The sequence below is a fragment of the Nilaparvata lugens genome, chromosome 2 (assembly GCF_014356525.2).
Source record: "Nilaparvata lugens isolate BPH chromosome 2, ASM1435652v1, whole genome shotgun sequence".
In the NCBI taxonomy this organism is placed as follows: domain Eukaryota; kingdom Metazoa; phylum Arthropoda; class Insecta; order Hemiptera; family Delphacidae; genus Nilaparvata; species Nilaparvata lugens.
Genome location: NC_052505.1, coordinates 35,182,313 through 35,203,777, shown reverse-complemented (window position 1 = coordinate 35,203,777; position 21,465 = coordinate 35,182,313). Strand labels below are relative to the sequence as shown.

At 33.3% G+C, this 21,465-nt stretch overlaps 1 protein-coding gene across 1 annotated transcript in view; it reads right to left on the bottom strand.

The window, feature by feature from the left end:
- LOC111043531 overlaps nt 1-21,465 on the bottom strand; it is a 172,183-nt gene that overhangs the window by 34,822 nt on the left and 115,896 nt on the right. Inside the window, exon 6 of the mRNA XM_039421095.1 lies at nt 12,235-12,388. Within this exon, the coding sequence (XP_039277029.1) occupies nt 12,235-12,388 (154 nt within the window). The remainder of the gene's footprint in view (nt 1-12,234; nt 12,389-21,465) is intronic.

Here is a 21,465-nt window from a genome sequence, read left to right as displayed (position 1 = left end):
TTTTTGATGGCAATAGAATTTGAATTTGAAAAGAGAATTATCAACAAACTCCTAACCAAAGAAAATCTCTGTGCTCTGTTTCTAATCGGAATGTATGAGACTCCATATACAGCTGATAGAAGCCGCAAACCGAACTGGCCAAGAATACAACAATGAAACACACACGTGGCAAGCTCGCGCCACAGAATAGGTACTCGCGCTTCCTATTTACGAAGAATTAATTCGATCAGCTGATTGATAAGATTATTTTAAGCTTTCCAATGATTACAAGATATGTTAGAATATCATGTGTCAATATTATCTCAGTTTCATATGGCATTCACCTTACCATGTTCATAACCTTACTTAAAAGGATCCTTTTTCATCCTTTGAAATCCTTAGAGGTAAAATATCTCAAAATCCGTTCTTAGTGCGCGTCTAGTATGTTTGAAGAATATTTGTGCAAAGTTTAAAGTCTGTAGGCCAATCAGTTTTAGCTGTAGTGTGATTTTACATAAAAATTTTCGAAAAAACCCTCTTCTGAGCCCCCCTGTGCTCCTAATCGGAATTTTTCTGCATAAATCTAATTATTTTTCGTAGCTGAACAAAAAAGTTCCTCATGACTTTGCTGTGGAATGAGCGGTTAAAAAGGACAAAATTTTTGGGGGGCCCCAGCTCCCTCAGGGGGGCAAATTTCTGAAAATCCTTTCTTAGTGGATGTTTTGAGGCTACCATAAACAATTGTGCAAAATTTCAAGTTTTTAGGCTCAGTAGTTTGGGCTGTGGTGTGATTTCAGTCTGTCGGGGCTATAGAGAAGAAGAAGGTTGGTGGAGAGGTTGGCAGCCGTGGTTCTCGGTGAAAGGAAATGAGTGGTATTAGTCCGTGAAAGGTTGAATTATAGTGATATATTTAATCTAGAGTGCTACTTTGTGTGATCATCTAAACCTTGAGGACCGATAATGATTGGATAAGTATAATCTTTTCCTCTTAAACACTGTTTTGAATCGTGAGTCAGTTGAAGGGGACGAAGATACTGTTTTAGGTTGGAACGATTGAATATGAGACAATTAGGGTTTGGCTTGGGATGGATATCGACTGATCGAAACTATCGATTAATTTCTAATCGATGTCAGAAAGCTTCGACCTAACCTCAAAACATCGATTCCTTCATACTCGACTGGAAATAAATATCGATTAATTGACAGGGAATAATGAATCAATAAGGCAATCTACAGCTCGAAATCGAAATGGGTACAGTAGATGAAAAGCTAGAGGAAATTCTGAAAAAGCTAGGGAAGCTGGACATTCTTGAAAACAAGGTGGATGCTATTAATGGAGCTCTTGGAAAGGGAGTAGAAAGTATAAAGACGGAAATACAAGCTATTAAGCAGAAGTGTTTGACAACTGATAGGTATAGTGCTGAAAAAGAGATGAGATATAACCTATTATTTTTCGGAGTTCTGGCAGAAACGTTTTTCGCGATGAATGAGGAGATAATGAGAATATTGAAATACCTTGTACCAAAAACCGATGAGAGCTATATCAGAGACATTTGGAAGACAAGTAAGAAGAAGGATAAATCACCAGTGGTTGTAAAAATGAACTCACTAGTCATTCAAAATCTCATCTTGAGGAAGAAACGTGCCCTACAAGAAAGCTCACAATTCGAACACATAAGAATAAAAGAGGATCTAACCAGAGAGGTTCGAGAAACAAGAAAACTGTTTTTTATTTCAATTTATTTATTTATTAAAAACACACATAACAAGACAAAACAAAATTACAAAGAATTTGAAACAAATAAAACACAATAAAATGTTACAAATATAAAAAACCATGGGCTTTGTGGTTGGGTGTGTTGGAGAAGAGAAAAAAGAGAGGAAGATACCTAGCCAACTATGGTTTCCCATGTAATAGGCAGGCAAAGAAGAGAAGAGAAGTAATGAGGGAAAAAGGTAAGGGAGAAATGGGGGGAAGGAAGAAAACAGAGGAATAGGTACTCAAAATAAAGGTAAGCGAGTCCACTGAGAAATGAAAAAACAATGCTGGAGCAGAAATCTCGAGTCATATAATCTAAATGGAAGAAGAAATTACTGTATGTCCAGTTTTTTATATCCAGTTTAATTTTTCCGCTGATCTTATTGTTCATGAGAAAGTGATTTGGAATGAGGTTTATTATTTTAGTACCTATGTAAATTAACTGCCTCCTTATACATTCAATATTAGTGTTATAGGTTACATATTTGTTAGCAGTGGCCCTTAGATTATAATAATTAAGTGTAGAGTTTATTGTGAGAGGAAAATCGGATCTATATTTTATTAAGTACTCAATTACGGTTTTTATGTATAATTGACGTATAGTAATGACCTCAAAATCACTAAAAACCATATCCGTTGGATAGAGCCTGGGTTTGCTTAATATAGTTTTAATTATCAGTTTTTGTGCTACAAATAATTCAGCAATATGACAGTTGAAACAGCCTCCCCAAACAACTATGCCATACTGCAGAATTGACTTGACTAGAGCATGATACATCATCTTCAGGTGGTTCTTATTAAGAATTCTGTTAACTTGGTAAAATTTAAAAGATAAATATCTAATTTTTGTACATATGTATTTAATATGAACATCCCATTTAAGGTTTTAATCAATTATGATTCCCAAGTACTTAGTATTATTGACTTTTTTAATGGTGGGACAATCACAATTACCAAGTTTAAATTGCACTGAGAATGGAGTCTCAAATCTTGATTCTCGTTGGGCTGTTCTACTCTATTTGCAGAGAAAGTTATGTAATTCGTTTTTTCAATATTTAAACTCAAGGTATTCTTATCTAACCACTTCTTGATTAAAAGCATATTGTTGTTCCCACATCTTATAAAACTGAAAAAAGAAGGGTAAAAGGTAGTAATGATAGGAAATAAATTGAAAGTTGACAGTCAACTCTTATCTCTGGAAGAGCTTGATAATCAAGGAGAAACTAGTTCAAAGAGATGCAGGAGTGAAGAGACATCTCCAAGGAACCAGGAAGATAACAACATCCAAAGCAAACAGCCGATAAGAAAAGGAAAGAGAGCAGCAGGACAAGATAATTTAGATAGATTTGTAACAGAAGGAGTGCAAAAAACTACTGGAACAGACCATCGCAGTGTACAGCGAGGGAAGCAAAATGCATCTGCAAAGGAAGAGATGATAGGAGAGCTACAAGAAGAGAGAATTGGAGAACTATACGAAGAGAGGATTGGAGAGGAGTCATAGCAGCCAAAGCGGGAGACAGGTGGGAATTCTCGGAAAAATTTAAACGGAATAAGAAAAAAATGTATGAAATCAATTTATATTGGAGCTTCGAATGTGAGATCCATTTGCGGTGAGGGTAGAATGAAAGAGCTCGAAGAAGCCTTATCAGAGCATTTGTGGGACATTTTAGGAACATGCATCAAATGCAACATGATAAATCTCATGTTCAAGTTCATAATAATGAAAGGTATAACATTTCTGATTTATCTGAATTATTGTCAATTCTTCAATTCACACAGTAATCATCTAAACAGCACAAAAATTCCAAATAGAATAAACAGAGAATAAAATTGAAAGATAGTAGCCTATTGAGAGCTGCAGGAGATTGATTTGCAAATCACAGGATAGGTCCATCCATGCCCTGCATTCTAGAATGAATTAAAATTGAGCTCATAACAGAATCCATGAAGAATTGTATTGAAAGTTGGGTTTTAAAGCAGCTTATAACAGTTTTATTTGAAATTTATCCTTTCACGATATAGTTTTCAATAGTTCAGCCTACTGATAAAATATGCACATTTAAAAACAATGAATACATAGACAACAATAAACCAGTTTCAATAATTGACCGAGCGAAGTGAAGTCTAAGACTCAAGTCGACGGTTTGGCATTTCTCTTAATGTTTAAATGTTTATATGTTTTTATGTTGCGCATTTACGGCGAAACGCGGTAATAGATTTTCATGAAATTTGACAGGTATGTTCCTTTTTAAATTGCGCGTTTTTGGAAATTTTGCATTTCAAGGATAATATAAAAGGAAAAAGGAGCCTCCTTTGTACGCCAATATTAGAGTGAAAATCAGACTATAGAATTATTCATTATAAATCAGCTGTCTAGTGGACTATAATACTACCCGTTCAAAAACATCGAACATCTTGAACATGTATCTTTCCATTAACGTTAGTGGACAGTTGACTATAATACTACCCGTTCAAAAACATCGAACATCTTGAAAATTGTATCTTTCCATCAACGTTGTAGACAGTTGCAGTCAGACCTGATAACAGCGCTCATACTCACATTCCGGGACGACACGTCACGGATATCGTACCGTGACAGAAAGCTCTATGTTTATATAGGATTTTTTCTAGACATTTTTAATTGATAACATTTAAACATTTAAACATTTAAACATTAAACATTTAAACATTTAAACATTTAAACATTTAAACATTTAAACATTAAACATTTAAACATTTAAACATTTAACATTTAAACATTTAAACATTTAAAATTTAAACATTTAAACATTTAAACATTTAAACATTTAAACATTTAAACATTTAACATTTAAACATTAAATATTTAAAAAGGATTAATTCGTCCTTCGAGTAGCAGTCGATTCAAAAATAGTTCTTCATCGTCTGTTGAAACAAGACAGAGAGAATGTGAGCGAATGAAAAATGATTATAAGGTAAATGCACCGGTAGTTTATTCGAGAAATAGAGATTAAACATCTTCAAATTTGAATTTGTGTGAGGTTCAAGACCTTCCATTTGTAGAATAATATTTTGAGTTAGACTTTAAGCCCGGTCCAGAAGCTCAAGTTTAGCTTCAGTCTTTTGCTCAAGCAAAAGTCGGAGCATGTAAGTCGTTGCGTCTGGACGGTAAAACGGATGGGTCTTCAAGCTTAAGTCGTCAAACTTAAAATGTATCGGCCGGGAATCTTTTCCATCAAACCGTCCGTCTTTTGCCTATCCACCAAAACCTAAATCGCGTAAAAATGAAGATAGATAAATTGTGAAATTACACAGCATCATCGGAAATCTTCAACAACAGTTCAATATGGCTGCCTCTGTCTGCCACTTGTGATCAATTCTTGAAGTTTCCATTGGGAAAGCATGTTGATAATGTGTGGTATTTTTAATGGAAAAATAGTTCAATTTTGTTATTCATGGATCACAATCATGTTATGAATGTGAATGTGATTTTCAGTGAGTTTCATGTTATGAAATGTGAATGTGCTGTTCAGTAGGCTCTAGATCATGAATAGCTTGTTATTTATGATGAGAGTGATGAGAGACTGTCTGGCAACTACTAGGACAAAAAAGATGAGGTATTCTAGAAGAGGCCACTATTCAAATTGAAATAAATCTCCAAAATCATCCCAAACTTTCATCAAATATGTTCAATTACTTTAATAATGACCTCTCTTGTTTCTGCTATGATATTATTGATTATTCTAGTAGTGGCCATCTCATAGTCACTTCTGGTGTAAGGCATTGCAACTACTGAATCACCAATGCTAAATGTTAGTGAGAATGATTAGCCAGAGAATGGTGTTCAAGTAAACATTATGATCTCTCATGACTGTTCACACATAAGAGGGAATAGAATAACCAATCATAAGCCAATTTTGAATAACCTGATGGTCACTTCTAATGCGAGGCATGACCTCTACTCTATGATTTTTGGTTATTGATTTTTCATCAATACTAAATAGGAGTGGGAATGTATGGGAGCCATTATATAAAAATTGTGATCAAGTGATTATTATGTTGTCATAAAACTCATTTGAAGTATGGAATTAGATGAAAAATAATATTTCTGAAATTATTCGAATTCCAAAATGGTAGTCCACTAGCAGAAAAAAACAGGATAAAAAAGAAAGCCCCAGTGAGTATCCTCCAAATAGCTGATGTCGTTCATGCATCACCAGATTCTTTCAACATTAATTGAGGGCTGTATCAAGAAGAAAAACTTGCACTGATTTATGCCCGTTCCAAATTCCAGGAAATAACGTGAATATGAACAGATTATATTGAAAAAAAGGAGAAGGATTTTCAGAGCTATTGACACATTCCATCTTAATATATATCTCAACTGAAACTCATTTCCCATACAGCCCAAATACTCCATAATTCACTAATTCTATGAAATTGCTATAATTGATTTTTTTTCAACCCTTTATGAATTTTTCTCCAAAGCTCAATCTTATTTCACAAGTGAATCAGTTCTGAAAATCAAGCCTGGCCACTTGAGAAACAGAAAATTCCAATAGTGGCCAGATATTTGAGCTTTCAATAGTAGTTTGCCGTCTGCTTCCGTTTACTTGTTCGTACAGAATTGGTGAAGGATTATGACTGTGAAATATGCTGCAAAGGTTTTCAAATTGAAGTTTGTTAGCCTCTGGGGCTTACGAGATGGCCTATAAAAGCTTGTTCCTAACAAAAATCAACGCAAATTAGTGGAATAGATATATTATTTGGTCAAAGATTCAAATTTACATCTACAGATAAATTATTAGAGGAAACATTACTCTCGTTATGAATTGAAGTTCTTGGAATTGGAATAGAGAACTACTTCACTACAGTGATGAAATCATTGGACAAACGTATTGACCAGTCAAGATCTCCCCTGTTATCACATCCCAAGTTAATTAATCAATGTGAACTGCTTCATCACTGCATATAATATATTATTATTTTGGTGATAAGCATACATGATTTATCACATTTTTTGAGTATTAATTGGATAATGAAGTACAAAACAAGAAGTGATAGAATAGAATACTGAACTTTTTCATTCGGTGACGTTACAAAGTCTAATAAGACTAATAAGACGTTACAAAAACTAATGTCAACCTCACGAATCAGGAGGGTGGATGAAAGAAGGTGGAAGCTTATTTTTAAGGTTCGCGGTAGATATTTTGTGATTTATTTGCTTATTCATTTGATATTCCGTAGCAGATACAGATATGCTTTCCACAGATTGTTGAACAAACTAGAGGTTTAATAAGGATCTTGTCAATTCCATCTCATCTCAAATTCCAAAAGGAAATACAATTTTGATGAGTCTTTCTAAATATTCAACATACGCCTGCTTGCATTCTGTGGGGTTCATTTCAGGAGGAAGATGATACCAGACACCGACGTTTGTATATTCAGAACGTTTCCAAACAGTCATTCTCAACTTCATTTTCAAACAGTTCTGAACAAACAATAGAGCCGTTCCACAAAGACTCTCCGAAATTTACAGTCATCCCAACTAGCTTCTGTTTCATTTCGAATGAATTAGACTAGAAGTAATTGGAATGTTCATTCTGAAATACACTCATAAACGTGACATCCAGAGTTATATTATGCTTAGACAGTGAGCACATGCGAGAAGAGCTTGACTGATATTGAATGGATCTGTTGATTTGAAATTCATAATTATATGAAGAGAAAGTTTTTCCAATGTGAAATGTGAAATGATCAACAAACATTTTCCTGAACTCGGTAAGCTCCATTATAGAATGGAAGTTTATTCACGATACCGACGTTTCAAACCTTTGATAAAAGCATACGATATAATACTAGATATATTAATTTCGATGGAAAACTGATTGTGACAACGACAGTTTCAATAAATTATTGAATAAAGGATTGAATTTCTAATTCTGGGAGTGGGATTGAAAGATTGATATTCAGTGATTCCGGATTCAATATTCATGTCTTTTGTTGCCTACTAATAAGGAGCAAACATCAAGTTTCTGTAATGCTACGAAAGAAAAGCTCCCGATGAGAAGCCAGGATATCATGGATGAATGGAGAGGAACTTTTAATGACGATAAGAGTCTGTTGATATTTCTCTGTATAATATTGTTTTCCAAAGCAAACTCGAGATCATCAAGTTTTCCTGTTTATCGAACAACAGTCTTGAATATCATCACTTCTTCAAATAAAAATTCTAAAAGTGATACCTATGAAGTTAGTCAATTAGATCCTATAGGCCTACCTAATAATTATGTCAATGGTTTTATTATTTTTTCGAATTGAGAATAAATGGTTCCAATGCTATCTGTCTCAAGTTATTAAAAAACAATATTTTCTGTCATCAATTTTGAATTCATCACGAACTGCGATGATTACTTATCCCGTATTGATTCCAATCACTTGATTAGCTAATTAATTTGACATCGAGATCTTTTTTAAGAGAGATGCAATCATGAACAATTGAAAAAATAAATAAATAGTCTTCTAGTCTTCAATTTATCAAGTATCAAGCGAATATTTCTTCATATTTTGTTCCATATAGAAATTACAAATCACGAATTTCATCATATAGATCACTCACTTATCAATGAACAATTGTGGAACCTAAACTATTCATTGCTTCTAATTTAAAAATATTGCTATTTCTGCAATCTCCTTATGCTATAAGCTTCCAGCCTATAAATTTAAATCAATAGTAAATGAGGTCACTATCAGCATTTAACTAAGAACAATGTGCCAAGAAGTCAATCTAGTTCAAATCTCGATGAAATTGGGCCCTATTTTGGGACAGTGATGGATGATCTCAGTCGCTTGATAGATGTTCAGGACCGCTGGTCTTGTTAATCATTCAAAATCCACTAAGATGTCTTCCTTACAACATACTATCAACTACAGTATTCAGCTGACTGCCTAGGTCATTATCTATTTATTAGTTGGTTATCTTCGAGTGCTGTTTCTAGACAACTGTCTCAGATACTTGAAAACCACTGAATTTATCATGATTGAAGTCGGTATTTGGTATGCTTCATCTTCAGCAGTGCCATATCCTAGTTTCCAATCTGCTTTAGCTATAGAGGCTTAAAATTAAGACGAAGTATTGATGAATATTTCAAAACTATAACATTGGTCTTTCTGAGATATTGCAATTCCGATAAGTTAATTCAGTGCAAGCAATAGACGATTCATAACGATGTAACATTCAACAACGTGAATGATTTGATAAATATGTTTGAAGATACTATTGGAGTTTGTTTCTCATTGAAAATGAAAGATTTACAGGAAAATGTATGAAAAACTTACTCTATAGAATTCGTTGGGAATGGAAATAATTGTGTAATCTGTTATCGAAATGCTACATTCGTGATTAATCCATCAATTCATCAACATAACTAAACCTATGGGACAAAGAATTTCAAATTTGTATGGTTTCTATGAGTAGGGCCTGGTAACAGTTAAAAGAAAAATAATTCTGCATCAGCAGTAAGAATTAGCCCAATCTTGTTGAAAAAGACTACATACTATGTATTCCTAATTCACAGATTGAATTCTTCTAATAGAATAAATTAATTCCAATCTTTCTAAAATGCTTGGGCTTCAAAAGTGATTATTCATTCTTTAGATTGAATTGGAGCAATTTCAATTCTGCTCGATCTCATTCATGTTCTTGAATGTTATTTCGGTGACAGCAGAATCTAACAATTTATAAACTGTAGAGCATTATTAACAGTGGCTAAACTGTTATTCAAAGTAATTGACAATCTAAGAGGCTATAAATGTAGCTAATGCAGTTGGGACCCTCAATAGGCTATAAAGCATTATCGCTATCCAATACGATCGCCCTGGCTTATACCCTATTATAACTGTCATATCATATTAATGTGGTTACTGATAAAGTCTTGCCAATTTATAGACACTATCCTTTATAAGGGCTTGCCTTTGCTGATACAGTACAAATAGAACGTGTTTGTTATTACTTATAATAGTTTAATGGGTTTAGATGCCTAAACATTCTCCATTCTGCAAGCTCACCAAATAAATTTTGAAGTTCTCATAATATATTATTGTGAGCATAGAATATAATTAGTTAGCTCTTATATGCATGAGAATTTTCTCTTAAATTCACTTTCCACCTCACAGAGTATCAGAACTTATAATGATGAATTATTTTATATTACATTGTTTGAATTGTGAACTATGAAGGAAAATTTTTGCAATCATATTCACAGACTGTTCCACATTTATAATGCCTATTTTCTTAATTCTTGATCATTCATCCAAATAAATTGAACTCATCAATCTTGAATTATTGTTCACTAGTCAACTACTCTCTGAAAATGTTATATTCTATATTCATTGGCAAGAGAAAAAACTAAACGCTCTCGCTTATGACTTGTGATAAATCATGCCTTATCAAATGGGTAATGTGGATTCGATATTTTTTCTTTTCCAAACATTATTATGAACTACATACTGTAACAATCTCGTAGTGTATGTTTGACCATTATTTTAATAGATGCATATGAAGATAGCACAATTATCCGTCTTACATAAGATATTTGATATAAGTCTTATCACTTATCATAATATGAAATGGTATGTATTTCACTAAATTTTGCTAACGTCAGTCAAAACTCGTATGGATAGTTGAGCGTAATTAAGAGCATATCAAATTGTAGCCTACAATAATTCTTGCATGGAGTGAGCAAATTTTGGGATTTATGTATGAATATTATTTCAGGGTAACATTTAGTGAAGTCTGGAACGCTATGCTTCGTTTGACTGCTATCTGTAAACGTCCCACATAAGCACGCAAAGCTGTGATATGTTCTGTTTTATGACAGGCCTGCTTTTGTGAGTTATAATAACGATCATTTTAATGGTGGTGGGTTGTTCAGAGCCGTAATCTATTGGGGAGATTAAATTTATAAAGAGAGAGAAAACCATTTACCACTCTCATAAACTACTTTCACGTTTCTGAAGTAAGCTTGTTTGTTTGAACTTCAATGTAGGTGCTGAGTGTAATGCGATTATGTCTTAATATACTTGGGTGCTGGTGATATAATTAAGTTTGAAGAGAATTTGTAATTTTCAACATTTTTAACAAGACAAATGTGGAATGTCATGTTTGATTTTATGTAGATGAAATTGTGAAGCTGTGAACCACATAGTTGTATAACTGTAGGACACGAGGGAATGTTTGTGAAATCCATTAAATTTTACAACACGGCTTGATCTAATCCGTTAAACGAATAAGCTGTATAAATACTCATTCTACTACTCTCCATGTATAATGTAGGATAGAACAGATATTACTAAAAATTACTGAGGCCGACAGTCGCATATGAAGTGACACATACTACATAACAGTATCGATGATTTATCAATTTTAGCTTCGAAGTATATTGTACAATATTATGATATACAAGTCTACAAGAGAATTCTAAAAAAGGTATCTATATTCTCACATCCCATTACAAATCTCTTGACATCTCTTAAAAACCTTGATCGTATCTTGCACTGCCTTATCTCCAAGGGCAGCACTCGCAGCAGGTTGTAGAACTTTGAAGCCAAATAAGAAAAAAAATCATGAAGTGACTTTTATTTGGTTTAGGTATACAAGCTTCGTATTTATTTCTCAAATTATTGTTAATTCATATAGAATACATACATTTCAGGTAAAAATAACACGCATTCGCCTGTTAATATTTAATTTTTGTATCGAACTCGTTCCATTAAATAATATGTTCGAACTTATTTGATTTATGGTATTTGGACCTTATTGGATCTGATGTGAGAATGTGTTAATTTATGCTTCAGTCTACTCACTGTTATTGTTGAAATTGGAATTCCATTCCGAACTAACGCAAAATCAACTCACGAACTTTTATCACTTTCAATAGAACTTTCTAGTTCACTGGGCTGATTGAGGTTCTACGCTGTGTTCATGATGTCTATGTTGTTCGATAATATTATGATCTGATTCAAAATAGTTACAATCTTCTCTAGTTCCTCGCTCCCAGGTCAAATAAGAATATTCAATCCATTATTCATATCTATAGTTTCATTTCAGAAGATGATAGTAGGAATGAAAAAACCAATTGAAACTCTCGTGAAACAGTATCATTATTTTATAACAAGTACTGGTTACCATGTAACCATGTAAATCATAGTATGATTACCGGTATAATTACCATGTAAATCATAAAAATATATTCATATTCAATGAACCGTTAGTAGAGATTTCTCCATCATCACCTATTCCCTCCTTTCCATTGGACATTGTTTCAGTGTGAACACGAAACTGATGCTCCATAACATCCACACAATTTCTCCGTGATAGCAAGCGATGAACATAAGAGAACGATTGTTCAGTGCTATTATGCAAAGCAGGAATGATCTCCCAGAGCGGTGCTGGTTATTTTAATGCATAAACGTACGATTACAAAGAGTGAATGGCTGATGGGAGGGAGTTCTCTTACCTCTTTGACCCCAATATCAGTCTCCATAATGATGCCTTCATCTGAGCTCTCCTGCGCGTAGTAATGGCTGAAGGGGGCGCCGGGGAGGGGCACTGGCTCTACGTGCCCTGATTTGCCGTGGAATCGCAGCAGGTATGCTGTCCAACACACGTACCTGCCAACAAATTTTTAGAAATGTATACGTATAGTATAGTGCTGAGTTTCCATCAACAGCACATTATGCGCTATGGAAAATGTTGAATCACTGTCAAAGTTGGAACATAGCAGTATTACATTGAAGAATAGTTTCAGGAAACACAAGCATACTTATACTTCACAGAGACTTATACTTTAGGAATAATCCAATATTATAATGTTGGCAGGAATTAAGTATTATTCATGATAATCATATTTTTAGAATAATGCATTGCCGCTGTTTCCTGCTAACATAGTAGCAATGCATTATTCTGGAAGTAGGATTACTATAAATAATACTAAATTCCTACCAACATTATAATATTGGATTAGTCGTATCGTATAAGTGTTTGTAAAGTATAAGTATTCTTGTAAAGCATAACCAATAGTGAATTGAGTAAATAACAATATAAAGTGAAAGATTGATAATGATTTATCAACCAAAACTAGTCTCTATAGTCCGAGAGATATAACTTTCAACATGAAGAGGGGAAACCGATTTATCCTTCCACAGTTTGTTGCATGGACAGAATAGTGACAAGGAGTAAGCTTGCTGTACACAATTAGATGTTGACACAAGCATAGGGAGAATGCTGTTAGGTAGTAAGAGTGATCAGTGAAGGAAAAACCATGTGTGAAAAGTTATAGCTCACGGATTGTTCAATTGATCTCGAATCGAAATCATGAGTTTTCAATAATTAAGTGTGGAAACATGAACTCGTTTCATATAAGATTCATAGAGTATTCAAATCTATTTTAATAATAATTTATCAAGTCCATGTACATTCTTGAAGAATAAGCATTATTTTTGAACTATAAGTGTTCTCATTTATTTATTTCGAACAGTATCAAATTTCTGTCGACATAATAGTATTGAAATTCTTGCAGAGTATTCAAGCTATTCAAGAAGTATAAGATTCATCATTTCGAGGAAAGTAGCAGATCTGAAAGTTTGAGCACTGTTAATGATATTGAATTGCTGCAGTCATTGAGCGGCATCGATTAAGTTACTTGAGACTTATGATTTTGAAATCTCTCTTTCTTTATATTCCTTCATCTCCCTTCCTTAGGTTGGCCACTAACGACAGGAAAAGCGTGTTGAACATGTGTGTACGCACATGTTCGTCATGAATGTTGTCATCAGCGAGAGGCTTCGAACAAAAAGCAGCAGTTTGACAGCAACTTCTAACATAAAATGAACAACCAATAGCAATAAATCGACCATTGGGAAATTACAAATTATAATGTTACAGAAATAATTAAACCTCAACAGCGAAGAAAAAATAAACAGAAGGAATCGAAGATATAAAAATCTAATTACAATAAATTTTGTTCAAAGTCACTAGCTGTGATGACACAACAGTGTATGGCGACATGTGTGTACACACATGTTCAACACACTTGTCCTGTCGTTAGTTTCCACACTTATTATTCAATTTTAATGGAATGTATATAACGCTAGGATCGATTCCGAAATTGAAAATCAGGTTATTAATGTATCCTTGCTTGACCTTGGGAATTCAATTCTCACTCACAATCAGCACAGAATTGATAAATTCAGTTGATTATAAGGATATGGTGAGGCTAGATAGGGAGTTAATAGTTTTTCATAGAAGCCATAGCCTCCACCAGCAATAAATTTTTGTAGAAGCAATTCTCCAAAGAAAAAGGTGAATTTTGGTTGGCTTGTGCCCTACTAATACTGGAAAAAGGCCAAATTGGAGTCAATCAAGGAATTATCTATTGGCCTCTTTTTGCACCTCTATTGATTCGATTATTAGTAGTCGATCGAGTTCGTATTGAAAGATATTTGCATAAGCTATGTTGAGATAAATTAATTTGAAAAGCTGAGTTCGATAATAATAATCATTCATAATGCCTACCTGCCACTCTTTGAAAGGGAAATAATTTTCACTGATAGCAAAAACGTGTTGTTGAATACGCTTTGGCTACAAGAGCTCATTTCATCATCAGAACCTTTATTCTGCTTAGCCAGGTGGATATAATGTTTTCAGTTTCATTACTAGCACTCATATTATGAGCAAATTTTTGCCAACCACATCAGAAAATACTGTGATGAAAACTGAACTCGTCACTCCACACCCTGCTATTTTCTGGTTCGTGTTTGATTAAGAGATTAATCACGTGGCGGCTCGTGAAATATGGACTTATAAGTCAAAAGCTTTGATGGATGATGCTTTTATAACAGACAATAAGAGAAATGCTTCAGTGCTTACAGGATATGATGTATTATGTGTTGGAGAACATAAAACTTAATAGTAACAATTAAGAAAACTACTTAGAAAGTAGAAAAAATCTATTCCTGAACAATATTCGAGACAAATGTATTCTATGGAAGAATACTTCAACCCTAAACCTCCCAAAGTTACAAGTCTTGTTCTCTCACCAAGAAATATTGTGCGGGTACAAATGTTTTGAGATTAATTCTCATCGGATGTGTCTGATACCTCAAAGCGGCAATATTAATAATTTCAATGATCAGTGATTGTACAAATGAAAGGAATGGAAAATGAAAAAGATTGTATGGCTTCCGTCTGAATAATGAACAAATTATAATGAGTTCGTGAATATGAAAGCATATCGAAGAAGTAAGGGTATGATGATCACTGGAATATACCATAATTTTCTTGTACCACTTGCTATGAATGACGTTATCATATTCATATCAAAATTCACTTGACAGAAGAAGTAGAATCAGAGCTAAGGATGAAAGATATTCACGGTGGAGGATTTCGATTTGAACTTCCAATTTGTCGATATGATGAGAGGGTTGTAAAAAGTGAAGACAAGTTGTAAAAAGGGGTCAAGTGTGTTGAACGGGAATGATTGGTTTGCTCAGTCATCTTTTTATAGGGTCATGAGCTGAGTATAACGAATCAATCGTTTTGTCTTCGATTACCTTAATACACGCATAGAGTAGCCTACTGAATAGGAAAGAAAAAATGCATTTTAATCAAATTTAACTTATAAGCATTATAGGTAATATTTATAAATGAGATATGAGAACGTTCCTTGAAAACACGCTCTTGGAATCAATCATAATCTTCAAACAAGATAATAGATATTGTTGTGATATGTGTCTGTTATTAGTTGTTGGGCATGTAAAGTATATTTGGAGCTTGGCTGACGCTCTTAGTCAAGCTTTATGAACCAATCATAATTTTTGAACCAGATTCTAGAATAGTTATGACTGGTTCTTATTCATGTATTGATTGTTAGGCGTGCTGGTACGTTTCTAAAGGATACTCACTATCCTTTAGATAGTGTCACGTTATTTTTTATAGTTAAATAACGATTAGCCTCCTGCTTGGCATCAATCGGTAGAGCATAAGAATATTTTGATAATTATAAAAAAATATATATATAAAACTTATCCTATAGTATTGAGGAATAAAAATAAATCGTACACCATAAAAAATTGATACATATATTAACAAATATCTCAAAAATAAATCAGAGCAAAAATATATAGAGGGACAGAAATATATAATATAAGACAAAACAATAATCGAAATCAATAAAATATCACAGGCTAATACTATTCTTTAAGTTCTACAGCACGAAACGCTACCATGTGCTTTCATTTTTATGATCATATGCATTTATTTGCATGTAGCTTCAATATCAGCTTGCTGATACTTGTCGACTTGGACAATTCTATTTCAAATAAATTTCTTAAATCAGTATGATAAATTGATAAACTAATAATTCAAATATATATATATATATATATATATATATATATATATATTAAATTCTATGGTTTCCAATAGATTTCTTTATAATAAATATTTTTTATCTAAGGGTGCGAGATTCGGCACCTGACGGAATAGATAGATCAATTCATCTAGTGAATCAGAGCTACATAGAATTATTGCAAATTATATTGTAGAAATTAATGATCATATAAATAATGTATTAACAGCCTAGATCTTAGTCTTCTTTGATTGATGGATCATTTGATATATGGATTGATTCGTTACTATCTAATAAAATACCTTTTATACTATATTTACTTGCGTAAGTATTTTTACCAAATTCTTAACTTATAAAAAACCCTTTCGACGAGCTAGCTTTGATTCTTATTTCATTTCGAAGCACTGAGGGCGCCCTATCACTATTTCGAATATTTTTCACTCACGTGCTGGAATTTTCTATGAGCTGCTGATGTCGATCCAAACTCCTGGTGGTCCTGGATTATTTGTAGCCGGAGTCGTCTCTTCCAAGGGGTTAAAAAATTCTTTAAAATGACTTCTGCTTTACATTAGCATCACAAAGTCTTATGAAAAGATTTAATAATTCGATTTACTTTAAGTTATTAAAGGTATAGTAAGATATTACACTCTATAATTTTTGGTGACATCTCATGGTGGTCATTGGCAGGCAAGTGTCGAAGTTCTCTTTTCTCAGTTACAATTTTCACTTCCGATTTCCAATTTACATGAAATTTAAATATTCTGTTCCTCCGTCATTCATGGCTCAAATAGACCGTACCAAACTATTAAACTATTACTTATGTTACATCTTAATATTTTATTTGCCTTCGGGCCATATCCAAAACATAAACTGCACAATAATAATTTATAAATTCTTATCATTTGTAGAAATATATACAAATATATTTGAATCGGCTCACTATTGCCGCCTATCAATTGCTAACATTTGATTGGTGCATGCAAATTATTATAGTATTCATGCGCGTAGGAACCTCCTACTTCCTTAATACATTTAATTATTTTTGTTGGGGGTTTTTAATATGCTTTTTACATGCAAAGTAATTTTTTACAGATTATAAGTTGTTTCTTATATAACAATAATTAGCCACGTGGGACGTTTAGTTCCTCAAGTTGAATACTGCTTCGCCACAATAGGTTTCTGCCAAGGTGTTTGGTCAGATTCTACGTTATGCGACTCGGTCGATCATTAGGTCGCCGATCAGTAGATGTTTCACGCCTAACCTCAAATTTTCAATATTTTATATAATATTATACAGGTAGCAAAAATTATTTTCATTCCTATTCGGCTGTTGTACAATTTGGCCATGATGCCTGATATTATCTAATCTTTAAAGTTATCATCTTTGGCGATATTAGCCTATTATTTCACTTAGACCTATAAATTTCTTCAAATAGTAATTTTTATTTATCCATTCGGATTTTTGAACGTTACAATAGCTAGCCAAGTCGAGTTAATTGCTATTTGAATCAGCTACTACATTTTCTTTGTAATGTACTACTATAGCATTGACTTGGCAAATAACAGTAGTTAATTCCATGAGTTAAAAAAGCACTACACTTTTCAAATAGAAAATATCAATTTAAAGTGAGTGAATAATTAAAGATCCTTCTCCAAATTAATGTTTTTAGCAGTAACTATGACTACCATTCTACCAGAAATGTTTCTGTATAGTAATAGTTTCATGTGAACTATGTTCTACCGACCAGAGTGAATCATGTAGGAAGATCCATAAGGTTTTATTGCAGGTTCCAATTGAGTAGAATACCATCATGGTGTATTTCTATATGCTGAAGCTTTGATTTTCCAAAAGCTTCTTGAATTACTTACAATAATAATAGTAGCCTTCCACTGCTCCTTCTACACATGTTTTCCACTTTCATCATGGAATTGTTATCTTTCTTCAGCGTACGAGTGATTGCTCAGACAATGGATTTGAGTTGGATTGCAGATGAACAAAATTCAAGTACATGTCTTATCCAGAGATTTGAGAGACCCGGCTTGGAAATCCCCTTTGAATATCATCTAGGATGGCAGTCCGTATGCAAGGTTCAGTATCGCCGTTGCATTTACGATGAGGGATTTAGAAGTACTCTGGCTCTCTCCCATCACTTTTCAAAAAAACATTCTCTTCTCTTTTCTCAACATCTAGAGATCATTGTTATGAGAACAGCTATTTTCGACAAAAGTCCATGATTGTTGTGGACGTTTCTAGGACGTGAAGATTCCTTGACAACCGACCCTTTTGTTCATCACAATATTCAAGTTATTATGTTGAAAATTGGTTTTGAAATCACTAAAAAATATTAAATTTATATTTCCTGAGGAGTAGAATAATGAATGAGTTTTCTATCCCATAACATGGTGAAGGTTGTACAGCAATCCTCTTTCAGACATGGATCATGCCCATCTGAGGCCTAAGATTGTGTCTGGGTAAACAGAGTAAAGATTATAAGAAATGGATGGATCATATTCCTAGATGGGCTACTTCAAGAAACACTATCCATTTGAAGACACCAGCAAAGTGATGTTTATAACTACCAGTGCAGCTACCTAGTTCATCAACAATCATATTCTATTTTCCAGACAAGTTATTCAATTCTCAAGAAATTCAATTTTCTAAGTTAATCTTACAACTTGATCAACAATGCTTTGCTTATTATTTCCTGCAATACTCTGAACATTAAATTCAATGAAAATATAAATTATTTTTTGAGTGACTATTGAAAATGATTGACTTTACTTACTTAGTGAATGATGAGAGATCACTTGAAAGTGAGAATAGAAGTGGAGAGATAATTGGAGTAAATATTGTGATGTGCTTATGAGGATCAATGGAGGACAATTGATTCCTCATTGGTGAGGTCATATAATTTGAATAGATATTTAAATATCATCAATTACCAATATTTTTTATCTGGGTAATGAAGATTTCTCTACAATATGTTTCGATTCATGGAGATTTTTCGCTCAACATTTCCAATTCCATGAGAAATTTGAACAAAGAAAGTTTTTTCAATTCAAACAATATTAAAGTTTCCTGATGAAAAAATTGCCGGTATTCAAAAAACATTAATATAGCGTTCTATATGGAATTTGATAGAATTCATATGACGGCCCAATTCATTAATACGGTACCAAATAAATCGGTGAGATCCATACAAAATCATCATTGTTACCGAGAGAAAATATACAGAAGAGTGCGACTTAAAGGTATACATGAAAATGTTCTAATGAAAGAATATTATCTCATTGATTCATTAAAATCAATTCCTAAACCTTCTAATCTTTTTATGCCAAATTTGCTTCAATTTGGTCGAATTCAATCATGGGACAGATTCATATTGCAGATTCAATTGAATTAAATTCATTTGCCAAAATAGTATATTTCGCACCTAGAGCAGCAGAAAAATATTTTTTCCTCCACCTACTGTCTAAAGTACTTACTTTTCTCCCTGAAACATAATACTAAAGTGTCACTTTTTCGCTCTCGGTACTAAAAAACAGAAAAACTCCCTAGGGAGTAAAAGTGACTCCATTTAAAGTACATGGGTAGCATCTCTATTTTAAAACTTACATTGTAATAGGTTAGAAGGTCTAAGCTCAGATGAGAAAGCGTAATAGAGGTGTCTGTCATTGAGTCAACTGAATTCAATACCACAACAAGAAATTTGATCAACTCATGAAATATATATGTTTGTATGATATTATATTCTTAATATTAGTAGACGATAAAACTTTAAAACATTTTTAAAATATTCTATTGTATTCAAAATACCAGCCAACAAGTATTTTTGATCTGCAATTCAAATCTGAAACGCGTGATCTGGAGTCAGCCATTTTTGGTAGCCGCTCAGCTGATATAATTGTTACATACAACTTTTACCGATAGATAGCGCAATCGGCAGTGCCAATCAGCCGACCGGTTTTTAGGTTTTAGATTTTAGGTTATGTTGTTAGGAAACATTGTCACCAATACGTAAGTTATTAAAATGATTTTATTTGCAGTTTTTATATAAAAATGTAGATGAGGAAAAATGTTGTGTACATCACGAGCGAAAAATACTTTTTCTCCCTCAGGAAAATTGTTGCCCTCGGCTTCGCCTCGGGCTTCAAACTTTTTCCCACAGGGAGTACTTTTCAGTCTAGATATACAATTAACTATTGCCCGTGGTGCGAACGTTATTTTTCGTCACACACAAAAATAAACAATATATATATGAGAATAGTTGTTTACTAAGCACTTCCGAAAGCAGAAGTGGAAGGTGTTAGCTTTAGCAAGTCTGAGGTAATCTGAATATCAGGAAATTGTCCAAGTATTTTTATTTTTTATTCTGATTTGTCTGAATAACCTAAAAGATGATGTTCAATTATGTGGGAGGTTGAGTTTATACTTTTTTATTCTTTCAAATGACAATAAAATGATATCATTATAAATGTTTTAATTATTGAATAATGAACACAAATAATGAAAAGGTTTTTGATCAGCTGTTTTTTGATCACCTTTCTTAGTTATAAACATATAATCATATATATATATATAATAATAATTGTACAATGATATTTGTAGAGTATGGATACACATCGAAACATGCGTAAAACAATATTATCAATGACATTTTTGGCACTGCCAACATAAATTCCCTTGTGTGACGGCAAATGAATTTAATAGTAGAATCACAAATTAGGTTCTTGGAAAATACTTTGGAGAGTAAGAAAAAAAGTTGAAGCAATATTTTTCTGGATGATGTTCATGAAATATTCCTCTCCCTATTACTTTCTAGAGTTCACAATTGAACCCCAATTTGAATGTCCCAGGATTGAAAAGAAAGGATAGGAATTTACAATTCAATTCCATTGAGTTTTCTTTGTCAACCGTGAACACTACATTCATTCCGAACAGTACATTTTTCTTCTCGTACACACAAACCTATCTACATCATACGCGACGTGTTTTTGCGTTCATTGCCTAAAAGTGGTTGGAAAAAAGGCTCGAGAAATACGGCATGTTGCTAGCCGTACGCTGACGCTCCCTGGTAATTGAAGCGTGCTGCATACTTGCATCTGCTTGCCACATGGAGTGTGTGCCCTTCAACAATTCATATCTCGTCGACAAATTGCCTTTCTGTTGGCTTCTCAAGTCTGCTCACACACATAAGTTTATAGTGAAATTTCTCTGAAATTATAAAAATTGCTCCACACTACTTCTGTCTGGCATTTTTAATACATCAACACACTCAGCACTATAATGAAGTTCTGGTGAAAGTGCTTTGTACATGATACTGGAGTAGGAGATGATGA